The following is a 15,726-nucleotide window of genomic DNA, read 5'->3' on the forward strand; positions in this document are numbered from 1 at the left end:
TACTATTTCTACTGCAAATACCTCTACCAATACATCCAAGCATTCTGCTAGCCTTACTTGCTGCATTACTACATTGTTTACTAAGTTTTAAATCATCTGAAATAATAATTCCCAAGTCCTGTTCCTCATCTGTAACAGTCAGTAAAGTGTCATTGAGTCTGTAATTAACATTTGGATTTTTCTTTCCTAAATGCATTATTTTACACTTTGCTGTGTTAAACTTTAGATCCCAGTCGTTTGTCCAATCCTCCAATTGTTGTATATCACTTCTCATTTTGTCTACCCCCCCTGGAACATCGACTCTGTTACAAATGTTTGTATCATCTGCAAACAGACATACTTTCCCCTGTAGCCCTTTGCTGATATCACAGATAAATATGTTAAACAAAACAGGAACCAGAACTGACCCCTGAGGAACACCACTAGTAACAGCCCCCTCTGCTGAATGAACTCTATTTACTAAGACACCATCGGCTAGATTACGAGTTGTGCGTTAAGGTAAAAAAGCAGCGTTAAGAGGTCCTAACACTGCTCTTTTTACTACCTCTGGTATTACGAGTCTTGAAGGTTTAGGGTCACCGCACACTTCTTTGGCCTTACGTAAACTTCGTAAAGTCTTTCTTTTATGGGACTTTCATAGCGCCAGTATTACCCGACTGTCCTGGGAGGCCAAAAAGTGAGCGGTACACCCTACCCTGTCAAGAGTCCTAACGCATTTAAAAGTCAGTAGTTAAGATTTTATGGTACAACGCCGTAGCATAAAACTCATAACTAAAGTGCTAAAAAGTACACTAACACCCATAAACTACCTATTAACCCCTAAACCGAGGCCCTCCCACATCGCAAACACTAAAATTTAATTTTTAACCCCTAATCTGCCGCTCCGGACACCGCCGCCACCTACATTATATTTATGAACCCCTAATCTGCTGCCCCCAACATCGCCTCCATCTACATTATATTTATTAACCCCTAATCTGCCGCCCCCAATGTCGCTGCAACCTACCTACACTTATTAACCCCTAATCTGCTGCCCCAACGTCGCCGCCACTATAATAAACATATTAACCCCTAAACCGCCGCACTCCTGCCTCACAAACATTAGTTAAATATTATTAACCCCTAATCTGTCGTCCCTAACATCGCCGCCACCTACCTACACTTATTAACCCCTAATCTGCCGCCCCCAATGTCGCCGCCACTATACTAAATGTATTAACCCCTAAACCTAAGTCTAACCCTAACAATAACACCCCCTAACTTAAATATAATTTAAATAAATCTAAATAAAATTACTATAATTAACTACATTATAAATACTTACCTATAAAATAAACCCAAAGCTAGCTACAATATAACTAATAGTTACATTGTATCTAGCTTAGGTTTTATTTTTATTTTACAGGCAAGTTTGTATTTATTTTAAATAGGTAGAATAGTTATTAAATAGTTATTAACTATTTAATAACTACCTAGCTAAAATAAATAAAAAAAACCCTGTAAAATAAAACCTAACCTAAGTTACAATAACACCTAACACTACATTATAATTAAATAAATTAACTAAATTAAATACAATTACCTAAATTAAATTAAATTAGCTAAAGTACAAAAAAAACCACTAAATTACAGAAAATAATAAACAAATTACAGATATTTAAACTAATTACACCTAATAGCCCTATCAAAATAAAAAAGCCCATCCAAAATAAAAAAAACCTAGCCTAAACTAAACTACCAATAGCCCTTAAAATGGCCTTTTGTGGGGCATTGCCCCAAAGTAATCAGCTCTTTTACCTGTAATAAGAAATACAAACAATCCCCCCAACAGTAAAACCCACCACCCACACAAACAACCCCCCAAATAAAATGCTATATAAAAAAAACTAAGCTCCCCATTGCCCTGAAAAGGGCATTTGGATGGGCATTGCCCTTAAAAGGGCAGTTAGCTCTTTTGCAGGTCCAAACCCTAACCTAAAAATAAAACCCACCCAATACACCCTTAAAAAAAACCTAACACTAACCCCCTTAAGATCGACTTACAGTTCTGAAGACCGGACATCCATCCTCAAGGAAGCGGCAGAAGTCTTCACCCAACCGGGCCGAAGTCCTCAACGAAGCCGGGAGAAGTCTTCATCCAAGCCGGGCGAAGTGGTCCTCCAGACGGGCAGAAGTCTTCATCCAGACGGCATCTTCTATCTTCATCCATCCGACGCGGAGCAGCCGACGGGCAGAAGTCTTCATCCGAAGGACTAAAGATGAATGAAGATACCTTTAAGTGACGTCCCTTAGATTCCGATTGGCTGATAGAATTCTATCAGCCAATCGGAATTAAGGTAGAAAAAATCTGATTGGCTGATGCAATCAGCCAATCATATTGAAGTTCAATCCTATTGGCTGATCCAATCAGCCAATAGGATTGAGCTCGCATTCTATTGGCTGTTCCAATCAGAACATTGAACTTCAATCCTATTGGCTGATTTTTTCTACCTTAATTCCGATTGGCTGAATTCTATCAGCCAATCAGAATCTAAGGGACACCATCTTGGATGACGTCACTTAAAGGAACCTTCATTCTTCGGGTAGTCGTCGGATGAAGAGGATGCTCCGCGTCGGATGTCTTGAAGATGGACCCGCTCCGCGTCGGATGGATGAAGATAGAAGATGCAGTCTGGATGAACTTCAATATGATTGGCTGATTGCATCAGCCAATCGGATTTTTTCTACCTTAATTCCGATTGGCTGATAGAATTCTATCAGCCAATCGGAATCTAAGGGACGTCACTTAAAGGTATCTTCATTCATCTTTAGTCCTTCGGATGAAGACTTCTGCCCGTCGGCTGCTCCGCGTCGGATGGATGAAGATAGAAGATGCCGTCTGGATGAAGACTTCTGCCCGTCTGGAGGACCACTTCGCCGGCTTGGATGAAGACTTCTCCCGGCTTTGTTGAGGACTTCGGCCCGGTTGGGTGAAGACTTCTGCCGCTTCCTTGAGGATGGATGTCCGGTCTTCAGAACTGTAAGTCGATCTCCAGGGGGTTAGTGTTAGGATTTTTTAAGGGTGTATTGGGTGGGTTTTATTTTTAGGTTAGGGTTTGGGCCTGCAAAAGAGCTAACTGCCCTTTTAAGGGCAATGCCCATCCAAATGCCCTTTTCAGGGCAATGGGGAGCTTAGTTTTTTTAGATAGTATTTTATTTGGGGGGTTGTTTGTGTGGGTGGTGGGTTTTACTGTTTGGGGGGTTGTTTGTATTTTTTTTTACAGGTAAAGGAGCTGATTACTTTGGGGCAATGCCCCGCAAAAGGCCCATTTAAGGGCTATTGGTAGTTTAGTTTAGGCTAGGGTTTTTTTTATTTTTGGGGGACTTTTTTTATTTTGATAGGGCTATTAGATTAGGTGTAATTAGTTTAAATATCTGTAATTTGTTATATTATATATATATATATATATATTAATATTATTTTCTGTAATTTAGTGTTTGTTTTTTTATTACTTTAGCTAAATTAATTTAATTTAGGTAATTGTATTTAATTTAGGTAATTTATTAATTATAGTGTAGTGTTAGGTGTCATTGTAACTTAGGTTAGGTTTTATTTTACAGGTACTTTTGTATTTATTTTAGCTAGGTAGTTATTAAATAGTTAATAAGGTGTCTGCGATGTTGGGGGCAGCAGATTAGGGGTTCATAAGTATAATGTAGGTGGCGGCGGTGTCTGGAGCGGCAGATTAGGGGCTAATAAATATAATGCAGGTGTCGGCGATGTCGGGGGCGGCAGATTAGGAGTTAATAAGTATAAGATTAGGGGTGTTTAGACTCAGGGTTCATGTTAGGGTGTTAGGTGTAGACATAAATTTTATTTCCCCATAGGAATCAATGGGGCTGCGTTATGGAGCTTTACGCTGCTTTTTTGCAGGTGTTAGACTTTTTCTCAGCCGGCTCTCCCCGTTGATTCCTATGGGAAAATCGTGCATGAGCACGTACAACCAGCTCACCGCTGACTTAAGCAGCGCTGGTATTGGAGTGTGGTAATGAGCAAAATTTTGCTCAACGCTCACTTCTTGTCTTTTAACAATGGGTTTGTAAAAACCCGTAATACCAGCGCTGCAGGTAAGTGAGCGGTGAGAGAAAAGTGCTCGTTAGCACCGCATTGCCTCTAACGCAAAACTCGTAATCTTGACGCTTGTTTTCTGTCCTTAAGCCAACATTCCACGCAGTTCACAATTTTTCAGTCTAGACCAATGAGATACAGTTTGTGAATTAGTTTATTGCGTGGGACAGTGTCAAATGCTTTGCTGAAATCTAGATATGCTACATCAACTGCTCCACCCTTGTCTAATACTTTTGTTACATAATCAAAGAAGTCAATTAGATTAGTCTGACATGATCTCCTTGAAGTAAAACCATGCTGATTTTGGTCCTCTAAATGGTTTATGTAAGTCATAATTCTTTCTTTTAAGAGGCTTTCCATTAATTTCCCTACTACTGAAGTTAAACTAACTGGCCTGTAGTTACCGGATTCCTCTCTACTGTCCTTTTTATGAAGAGGTATTACATTTGCTATTCTCCAATTATCTGGGACAGCTCCTGTTAATAGTGACTGATTAAACAGATCAGTTAATGGGACAGTTAGCACTAATCGAAGTTCTTTTAAAACCCTTGGATGAATATTATCAGGACCCACTGCCTTTTTAACATTTATTTTTGATAATGCTAACAAAACCTCATCCTATGTAAAAAAGATTAGTGTTAAGCTTGTTTCTATTTTTCATAGCATCCCTTAATGTAGACATTCTATCTTCACAATCTTTTGTGGAAACAGAACAGAAGTAATCATTGAGACAGGCTGTAATTTGCTTATCTCCTTTTGTTATTCTATCATCAACTGATTTCAATTTTTACTATTCCTACCTTATTTTTTCTTCTTTCACTGATATATCTAAAGAATGTTTTGTCCCCATGTTTTACTGACTGTGCTAAATTCTCTTCTGCATGAGCTTTAACCTTTCTAATTAACTGCTTAATCTTTTTTTGTTGGAGTCTCCATATTTTCATCATCTGATTGTGTGTGTCTGTAATTTTTATAAGCTATCTTTTTTGTCTTTACAGCATGTGCTACTTATTTGGAAAACCAAATTGGTTTCCGCTTTCTTTTACTTTTACAGACATGTCTAATACAGTGTGCGGTTGCATCTAAAATGGCACCTTTCACAAATTCCCACTGTTCTTGAACCCCTGTAATAAGAGTTTTCCCTTTTAAATAGTTTTTTAGGTATTCTCCCATTAATGAAAAATCTGCCTTCCTAAAGTCTAAAACTTTTATTTTAGTCTGGGTGGACAGTTCTTGCACATGAATACTAAACCAAACAGATTGATGATCACTAAGTTCTCACCTACAGACACATCTGAAACGGTATCACTATTTGTAAGTATTAGATCTAATATAGCTTCCTTACGAGTTGGTTCCTTAACTAATTGGTCAAGTGATTCCCCTAGCAGAGATTCAAGAATATACCTGCTTCTAGCTGATCTATCAGAAGGAATCTTCCAGTCTCTATCTGGCAAATGAAAGTCCCCCATTACTATAACCTTACCCTTCATGGTCATTTTGGTTATTTCTTCAAATAACAGATTTTCCAGTTTTTCATCCTGCAATGGAGGCCTATATACAACCCCTATTCTAAACACGTTTTTATCTCCAATTTCCAAAGTCACCCAAATACTTTCCACCTCATCATTTGTTCCTACAATTTCAGTAACCTTTATATTGTCATTTACACTTGTGATGAGGAGATTGCTGTTTCTGAGCCCTCTGAAGCTGTAACAGGTAATTCAAATCTATTGGTACCTGTTTCTCCAGGTAACATAACACAGGAAAGAACTGCTGATGTGTTTTTGAAGAAAATACTGTTAGTGGGTGACTCTATTTTGAGAAATGTGTATTTAGGTAAAAGTAAAGGAGAAGCAAGGGAGGTTAGATGTCTTCTTGGAGCTACTGCTCACATGGATAAAAATCGAGAATTGTTAAGGCAGCAGAAAAGGGAAGTGAGTTAGATGTGATTGTTCATTTAGGAACAAATGATCTGGCAAGTAATAATGTTGCTGCTGTTCAGAAAAAGTTTTGTGACCTAGGTAATCTTTTAGAGAATGTGCCATCAACTCTATCATTTTCTGCTATTTTACCTGTGTATCTCCAGGAAGCAGGAAAGATGGAGCAGATAACAACGTTTAATTTTTGGTTAGATAAGTGGTGCAGGGAACGAGGATTTGGTTTTATTGGCCATTATAGCTCTGTTTGGAAAGATACTAGGTTATTTAGGAGAGATGGCTTGCATTTGGATGTTAAAGGAACAGAGTATCTGGGAGAGGAGTTCAAATGCTTTATTAAAAATCATTTAAACTAATAAAGGGGGGAGAGGAGTTCAAATGCTTTATTAGAAATCATTTAAACTAATTGTTTTTATTTTTGATCATTTCGTTTATTATTTTTGTAATTTTAGTGTTTCTTATTTTTTTGTAATTTTAGTGTTTATTATTTTTTGTAATCTTAATTTTTTTTTTAAATTTTTGTAGATTTTTTTTTAAATTTGTAACTTAGGTTTTCAATTTTTTTGTAGTGTTAGTTTTTTTTTTAATTTGTAATTTAGGTTTTTTAATTGGTATTTTTAAAAAAAAAATAATTATTAGAATAGTAATGTTAGGTTAATTCATAGATTAATGTTAAGTTTATTTTTATTTCACAGGTAAGTTTTTATTTAAATATAGTTATATTGTAATTTTAATTTAAAGTTAGGGGGTGTTAGGTTTACGAGTTAATAGTTTAATTTAGTGTTTTGAGATGTGGGGGGCCGGTGGTTTATGGGTTAATAGGTTTAGTAGTTACGATCCGGGAGCTGGAGGTTTAGGGGTTAATATGTTTATTTAGTGGTGGTGATGTGGGGAGCTGGAGGTTTAGGGGTTAATAGGTTTATTTAGTGGCGGCGATGTCGGGGAGTCGCGGCTTAGGGTTAATTTATTTCCATAGTGTTGGCGATGTGGGTGGCAGATTAGGGGTTAATAACTTTATTTAATAGTCACAATGTGGGTTAATAGGTTTTAATATAGTGTTTGCAATGCGACAGGGTGGCAGTTTATGGGTTAATAGGTAGTTTATGGGTGTTAGTGTACTTTGTAACATTTTAGTTATGAGTTTTGTGAAACTATTGCTCTCAGATGGCAGTATGGATCGTGTCTGTATAGGCTGTAACGCAAGCATTTTAGCCTGAACGCAAAACCTGTAATATAGGCGCTATGAAAAACCCACACTCAAACGTAATGTTTTGAGTGTGGAATGGACGTTGCGTTACAGGCTAAAATTCTTGCGGTATAGTTATACCGCCATGACTCGTAATATGCATTCCTGGCCATTCCAGCGTATTGGACTATTTTTCTGCGTTAAAAGCCATTCTGCAAAACTCATAATCTAGCCGTTTGTCTTAATTATTATTATTATTTGTTTATAAAGCGCCAACAGATTTTGCAGCGCTTTATGTTTTTAGTTGCTGGTAATGTGTAGATATAAATGTTTATGGAGTTAAAATAACACTTTATTTAACAAATATGCAAAAAAGACAGGACAAAAGCAGGACTCCAATGAGGTGAATTAGAGATGGGTATTTTCGCTTCCACCTCTTATTGATTTACACCAAATGGGATGTTGAACCAAATAAATTAAAAACATGAGACCATGTGGACAGGGGGGAGTGTCGTCAAAGTCTCATTCAATATATAGGGCATTAATGGGAAATGGCTTGTCAGTTATCAGCACACATACATCCAAGTCACATCAGGTTGGCAGACAAAGCTATGCGCTCAAAGGCATCCTCCTGCCTGCATACTGCTTTGATTGAACAAAGTAATTCCCTATATATAGATTTCAACCAATCGAACATAGTACATTCAGTGTTCACACTTTTAAATCACATTATAGGTTACACTTGAACTCTTGTAATTAATCCTCATATAGAGGTTCAGGGTATATTAGAGATGTCTCACTACTTAAAACATTACTTGTTCATCAAAAGCTTAGCGGTGATAGAGCATAAGTATTCTCACCACATGCTCGTGTGATTCCTCACCCAGAGGCTATATTCATATCGAAAGTATCTATGTTATAAGTAGTTTAAATCCAATATCAAATACCAAATAGACACAGTGTAAATGTCGATAGTAGTTGAACCATATTATGATACTATGCTGCAATAGCGGTACAGTCTAACCGCAGTTTCTCATAGACCCCCACGCCAAACAAATCGCCCCTGGCCACGCCAACCAATGCATTTCCGTCACTCGTACGTGACTTTGTCAGGGCATAGGGCCAGCCCAGCGTTGACTTAGTTTATTTATGACTGTCTGTTGTCATGGTAACGGGATAAGGTTTGCAGAAGTGTTAACCGTATAGAAATATTATTGGCACTTTTTTTATATATCACCATCTTACATAGATGGAGCGATGTTTAATTATGCCACCATCGGTAGGGAGCTAAGGAATTTATTAAGACTTATGCATATAAGTACCATAGTCTGTATCAAATTTAGTCAGTGGCGCCTATTTGGTCATCAGCATTTTAAAAGGGGATAGAAATCGATCACTTTATTAAAGCGTGCTGATCATAACCCCAGAAGAGAAAAAGGGACAGTTATCCTCTTATAATTGTTTACAGATGTATGCATATTAAGTAGGATTTCCATTATGCTGATGAGTATATAAAACGGATCCTCATTATATTATGGATTTTTACCCTTTTAAAATATCGAGGGTAATGGGGGATTGTATGAAGTATATTAGATGGTATATACATTGTATACTAATATATTGACAAAGAATCATTTAAACAGGTTATTTTGATTTATAAGAAACTTTTATAGGAGATGGCCTCATTTAGGCCTTTAGGTGCAGCTGATTATAACTCGTGAATCCATCTACATTCTTTTTGTAGCAGCATTTTAGTAATGTCACCCCTTCTCCCATTAAGTTTCAGTTTTTCTATGGCAAAAAACAGAATGTCATATTTATGTCCCCGGTTTACTGTATTCATATGTTGTGCTACAGGTACATTGCGATTCCATTTAATGTCACCTAAAGGTTCTAATACTCTGGTGCGTAATTCTCTAGAGGTTTCACTCACATATATCCGGGGACATTTGCACATAGCAACATAAATCACCCTTCGTGATCTACAGTTGAGATTTCATATTTTTTTAGAGGTTTTTGGGTGTGTGAAGACTTTAGTGGGGGCCATATTTTTACAAGCCTGGCAGCATCCACTTTTGAAGAAACCTTTTGTTTCTTTCAACCAAGTCCTTGGTTGTACCTGTGAAAAATGGCTGTTAGTCAGAATATCTTTCACGTTTTTTGATCTCCTGTGTGTTATTATTGGTTTGTCTGTAATGACTTCCATAAGTTCCTCATCTTCCTGAAGTACATGCCAATGCCTTTGAAAAATATTGCGGATGGTAGTGTTCTTGTCATCAAAGGTTCCTATTATTCTAATAGTTTGTTGTTGTTCAGCTTTACCTGCAGTTGTGGCTATATTTTTAGTCTGATCCAACAATAGTGAGGATCTCTCTAGAGCTTTAGCTCTTTGATATGCTTTTTTCAGGCATCTGCCAGTATACCCTTTTTCCTTAAATCTTCGTCTTAATTCTTTTGCCTCACACTCAAAATCTGCTTCTGTACTGCAATTGCATCTAGCCCTTAAATATTGTCCTTAAGGAATACCCATCTTTTGGCTTTTTGGGTGGTAGCTATTCCATTGTAAGAGACTATTTGTGGATGTGTACTTTCTGTACAGTTTAGTACTCAGAGACCCATCTTGCTCTTTCCGTATTTCCAAATCCAAAAAAGAAATGCTTGTATCATCAACCGTAGAAGTGTATCTCATCCCATAGGGATTATCATTTATCCACAGCATAAAGTTTAAAAAATCATTCTTAGTACCTGTCCACAGAATTAGTACATCATCTATGTACCTAATATATAGATCCATATATTGCATATATGGATTTGTATCTTGATTCAGTGCACTTTTACTTTCAAGCCACCCCAAGAAAGATTTGCATATGTAGGGGCACTGCATGTGCCTATTGCTGTCCCCTTTTTTTGCACATATATTCTGTTATTGAACAGAAAATAATTGTGTCTTAGCACAAAGTCTTATAAATCAATGATAAAATCATCTTCTGCATTACTTATTGGATTGACTGATTTTTTAAAAAAATTGTACAGCTTCCCCACCTAAAGAATGCGAGATATTGGAATATAGACTTTCTACATCAATACTGACTAGTAAGATATTTTCCTTTACTGTGATGCCAGCTAAACATTTTAGGACATCTTTTGTATCTTGTACATATGAAGAGTGTAGACAAAGTCTCTTAATTTCTTATCTATAAACAAACTCATATTCTCTGTGAGACAACCATTGCCAGAGACAATGGGTCTCCTTGTAGACTATTGTAGGTGTCTATGGATTTTGGGGAGACTGTAAATTGTTGCTACTCTCTGGGTCATGTTGCACATAAATTGATACTCTGTTTTTGTGATTAATCTTTCTCCAAAGCCTCTGTCCAAAATTGATTTAAGTTCTTTTATAAATACTTCAGTGGGATCCTGTTTGATTACTCAGTAATTATCTATATTGTCTAAGATATCTAAGTACATTTTTATATATTGTGTATTATTCATGATGACCATATTGCCGCCCTTGTCTGCATTTTTGATGGTTATGTCTCTTAATTATTTTGAAGGTCTAACATTGCTTTTCTCTCTTTAAAAGTTAGATTCTTTTTTATTTTGCTTTGTGTAGAAATAGGGAGAAGCTCAATCATGTAATGCTGCACTATCTAATAGATGGACTAATAGGAAAAGATAATTTGTTAATATTGTCCAAATTGTAAAGGAAAAGAAAGTGTTTATTGTTTCGATACATTGTTGCTTTTTATTTGAAACCAAAATGTTCACAAGTTGCGTGAATCTTTTTGATTAGGTTGCTCGATCGTATTTTGATTATTTGTGGCTAATCAGTGATGTTATCATTCTTGTGTTCTTAAACTTGTACAAACCTATTTTTATGTGTGAATAATAGTTAGAAAAAGGCTGATCTAATAATAGTTAGAAAAAGTGGATGTGATAAAAGGTGAAAATTTATATATAGTGCGGTAAAGAGATGAGAAAATATATGTGTCTGTGTGTTTATATGTATTTATATGTCCATATATGTATTTACCCCTTTGCAGTTAAGTAGATGAAAACATGTAAAAACATATTTATGCAATATTCATATTTATTAAAGTATTATACTGGTATTTACTGTAAATATTTCACATTCCAATCTTCTGCACATAGGGGAATATGTTCTGTGTATTTTTAAATATATTTCCTATCTATGTATATATCTATACATATCTATATCTATCTATCTATCTATCATCTATATATCTATATATCGGTATCAATATATATTATAATAAAATGCCATCAAATATACGTAGAAATATGTATTTATGAATAAATAGAACATTTTCTTCTATGTGAAGAACATTAGAGTTGGAAATATTCATATTTTCATGCCGGGCTAGCGCACTTGAGAATATGTGATCGGGTTTGTGTGCAAGAAGAGTGTTAGTTTTTTTTCATATTTTTTGCCCCATTGACTTCTATGGGAGAATACGTTAATGCGATCGCAATATGCTATCTTCAGATTTTTGCGCTAATTGGGTTAGCAGACAAGCACTTTTTACTTTCAACTTGTAATACAAGTGCTACCTGCCGTGTGCAAAAAGATTACTTTTAGCAGAGTTAGCCAGTGAGCAGGAGCGTTAAATACCGCTCCACTCGTAATCTGGCCCTTAAAGGGACAGTCTACACCACAATTTTTATTGTTTTAAAAGGTAGATAATCCCTTTATTACCCATTTGCATAACCAACACAGTTCTAATAATATACTTTTAACCTCTGTGATTATCTTGTATCTAAGCCTCTGAAAACTGCCCCTTTATTTCAGTTATTTTGACAGACTTGCAGTCTAGCCAATCAGTGCCTGCTCCCAGATGTGCACGAGCACAGTGTAATCTATATGAAATACGTGAATTAACACCCTCTAGTGGTGAAAAACTGTTAAAATGCATTCTGAAAAGAGGTGGCCTTCAAGGTCTAAGAAATTAGCATATGAACCTCCTAGGTTAAGCTTTCAACTAAGAATACCAAGAGAACAAAGCAAAATTGGTGATAAAAGTAAATAAGAAAATTGTTTAAAATTACATACTCTATCTGAATCATGAAAGTTTATTTTGGCCTAGACTGTCCTTTAATAAGAATGTCTGTTCCTTACAGAGATATCTTAAATTAGGAGAGAGACTTCCTCAGCACCACAGAGCAGAAAACTGACATCAATAGTTATCGAAAAAACAGTTCAACTCTTTGCAACCTTTACTAAAAATATGACCAACTCTCCTTGCAAAAAAGTTTGGGTACCCCTGTTTATTTTACTGCTAAGTGTATCTCTAAAATGTATGGCTACAATTTTTCTGAACATGGTATTTATTATTATTATACTTTATTTATAAAGCGCCATCATATTCCGCAGCGCTGTCCATGGATACAGTTCATTTAAATAAAACAATAATATAAAACTTGTAAGACAGGACAACATTTACAAACACATACAAGAGGAATTGAGGGCCCTATTCCCGTGGGAACTTACAATCTACAGTGGGAACTTATATAAGTGTTTATTGTACACCTGAGCTGCACATCATTTTAAAAATGGTGGTACATTGGAATTAAAAGATTGTCTTAAGTGGGTGCTTATGCTTAGATATAAATAGCAAAATTACAAAAGTTCCAGCATTAAACATTTTTTATATTCCACAGATCCATAAGCTTAACAGGTTTTATGGAAGCTCACATCACAGTTTCAGCTGCACTTTTTTCGCCAGACATTGGTGGTTCATCCAGATGCTTGGAATTTTCAAAAGATCTAAGATGATTCAGAGCAAATTTTTACAAACTTTTTTTTAATGTGACTGTTGTGTTTTGGGAACTACAATGTTCTGAAATAGCTTTCTTAAGAAGCCCATTGGTCATGTTAGTGAACCTTACCAGGTTTTGTCATTTTTGTTTACATCTTCTGTGAAGACACAGCTTAAAGAGATGGTAAAATTAAATTTAAATGGATTAAACTATGAAACTTAAAACCACTTTCCAATTTACTTATGATACATATTTTACTTAGTTTTCTTGGTACACTTTGTTAAAGATTAACAAAGGAGCATGCATATGTGTTGGGCATGACATGATTTTTTCAGACATTAACACCTTCCCTTAATATCTTATATATTTTCTTCCTTAGGCAGCAGAATATGAAGTGTCTTGTCTCAATTTTTTTATTGATTCGGGTGAGAATGTGATAACTCAATTTATGCTTTCTGTTTCTAGTATTTGCATGAAAATGGGATTGTACATCGAGATCTCAAGCCAGAGAATCTTTTGTATGCTACTCCCGCTCCGGATGCTCCCCTCAAAATAGGTATGTTTTAGTATCCCAAATATTTGTATTCATATGACTGTTCTGAATACAGGTAGCCCCCATTTAACAAGGATTTGTGCTACACCATTTCACAAAAACAACCATTACAAAAAAATGACATTTACTTTAGGAGGTCAATTTATTAAAAAAATTAGAAGAAGTGGCAGGTACAGCTCCAGACCAAAATATGCGTTAAAAACAAAAAAGGTCTTTATTTATCCATCTTAAAAAATACACATGCAGACATGGCAGGAGGAAGACAGTCAGTCTAACATGTTTCACGCCCACAATAGGTGCTTACTCATAGACACTAGTCTATGAGTATGCGCCTATTGTGGGCGTGAAACATGGATAAATAAAGACCTTTTTGTTTTTAACGCATATTTTGGTCCGGTCCTCATGGCTTTGTGGCGAATTGGCATTAAAGGGACACTTAACACCTGAAAGCTAAAATCCTTAAATCTAACTCCTTATTAATGAAAAGCAAGTAAACACAGATGTCTATTCCATCTTGCAAACTGACCCAAATTGTTTAACCCCATAACGACGCATGTCGTACAGGGTACGTCTTACACAAGCTGGTCTTTAAAGACCAGAGACGTACCCTGTATGTCGTTAAGGGTTTCAAGCGGCTGGAAGCAATCCTGATCGCTTCCAGCCGCATTCAAGGTATTGCAGTGATGCCTCGATATTGAGGCATCACTGCAATACCTTTTTAGGCACACCGATGCAGAGAGAGCCACTCTGTGGCCCTCTCTGCATCGGTCAGTGATGTTGCCGATCGTTGGTGGGTGGGAGCCATTGGGTGGATGGGCGGCCCATAACTGTGGAACTTCCTTCCAGCTCCTCTATATGCCGGGAGCGCGCAGGAGCGCACGCTGGAGTTGAGGGGCGGGTGTGCGCGCATGCGCGTGCACCCGCGATCTATAGCAATTGTGCGATTTTGTTTTTTGCTGGGAGAGGCTGGTATGTGCTTAGGAGGGGTGATCGAGGGCTGATCTGGGGGTGATCTGGGAGGGGGAGGGTGTAGGGTATGGAGGGGGGCAGCTACACTACAGAAAATGTTAGGTTTCAACAACAAAAAAAAAAGTTATTTTGTAAAGTGGGTACTGGCAGACAGCTGCCAGTACCCAAAATGGTGACTAATAGTTAGTGGGGGGAGGGTTAGAGAGCTCTTTGGGGGGGATCAGGCAGGTTGGGGGCTAAGAGGTGGATCCTACACAGCAGAATATGATTATTATTTTTTTAAATAATAAAAAAAAACTAAATAAAACTTTTATTTTAGTACTGGCAGACTTTCTGCCAGTACTTAAGATGGTGGGGACAATTGTGGGGTGGGGGAGGGAAGAGAGCTGTTTGGGAGGGATCAGGGGGTGGGATGTGTCAGGTGGGAGGCTGATTTCTACACTAAAGCTAAAATGAACCCTTCAAGCTCCCTACAAGCTACCTAATTTACCCTGTCACTGCTGGGCATAATACAAGTTTGGTGCGCATCGGCATTTAGCGGCCTTCTAATTACCAAAAAGCAATGCCAAAGCCATATATGTCTGCTATTTCTGAACAAAGGGGATCCCAGAGAAGCATTTACAACCATTTGTGCCATAATTGCACAAGCTGTTTGTAAATAATTTCAGTGAAAAACCCAAAGTTAGTGAAAAAGTGAATAATTTTTATTATTTGATCACATTTGGCGGGGAAATGGTGGCATGAAATATATCAAAATTGCCCTAGATCAATACTTTGGGTTGTCTACTACACTACCCTAAAGCTAAAATTAACCCTACAAGCTCCCTACAAGCTACCTAATTAACCCCTTCACTGTTGGGCCTAATACAAATGTGGTGCGCAGCAGCATTTAGCGGCCTTCTAATTACCAAAAAGTAACGCCAAAGCCATATATGTCTGCTATTTATAAACAAAGGGGATCCCAGATAAACATTTACAACCATTTGTGCCATAATTGCACAAGTTGTTTGTAAATAATTTCAGTAAGAAACCTAATATTTGTGAAAAAGTTTGTGAAAAAGTGAACAATTTTATTTATTTGATCGCATTTGGCGGTGAAATGGTGGCATGAAATAGACCAAAATGGGCCTAGATCAATACTTTGGGATGTCTACTAAAAAAAATACATACATGTCAAGGGATATTTAGGGATTCC

General features: G+C 36.9%; 1 protein-coding gene across 1 annotated transcript in view; it reads left to right on the top strand.

Moving 5' to 3' along the window:
* The window catches only part of CAMK4 (calcium/calmodulin dependent protein kinase IV), a 489,303-nt gene that overhangs the window by 371,381 nt on the left and 102,196 nt on the right, over positions 1-15,726 (top strand). Inside the window, exon 6 of the mRNA XM_053701539.1 lies at positions 13,475-13,565. Coding sequence (XP_053557514.1) covers positions 13,475-13,565 — 91 coding nt within the window. The remainder of the gene's footprint in view (positions 1-13,474; positions 13,566-15,726) is intronic.

The sequence above is a fragment of the Bombina bombina genome, chromosome 2 (assembly GCF_027579735.1).
Source record: "Bombina bombina isolate aBomBom1 chromosome 2, aBomBom1.pri, whole genome shotgun sequence".
NCBI lineage: Eukaryota > Metazoa > Chordata > Amphibia > Anura > Bombinatoridae > Bombina > Bombina bombina.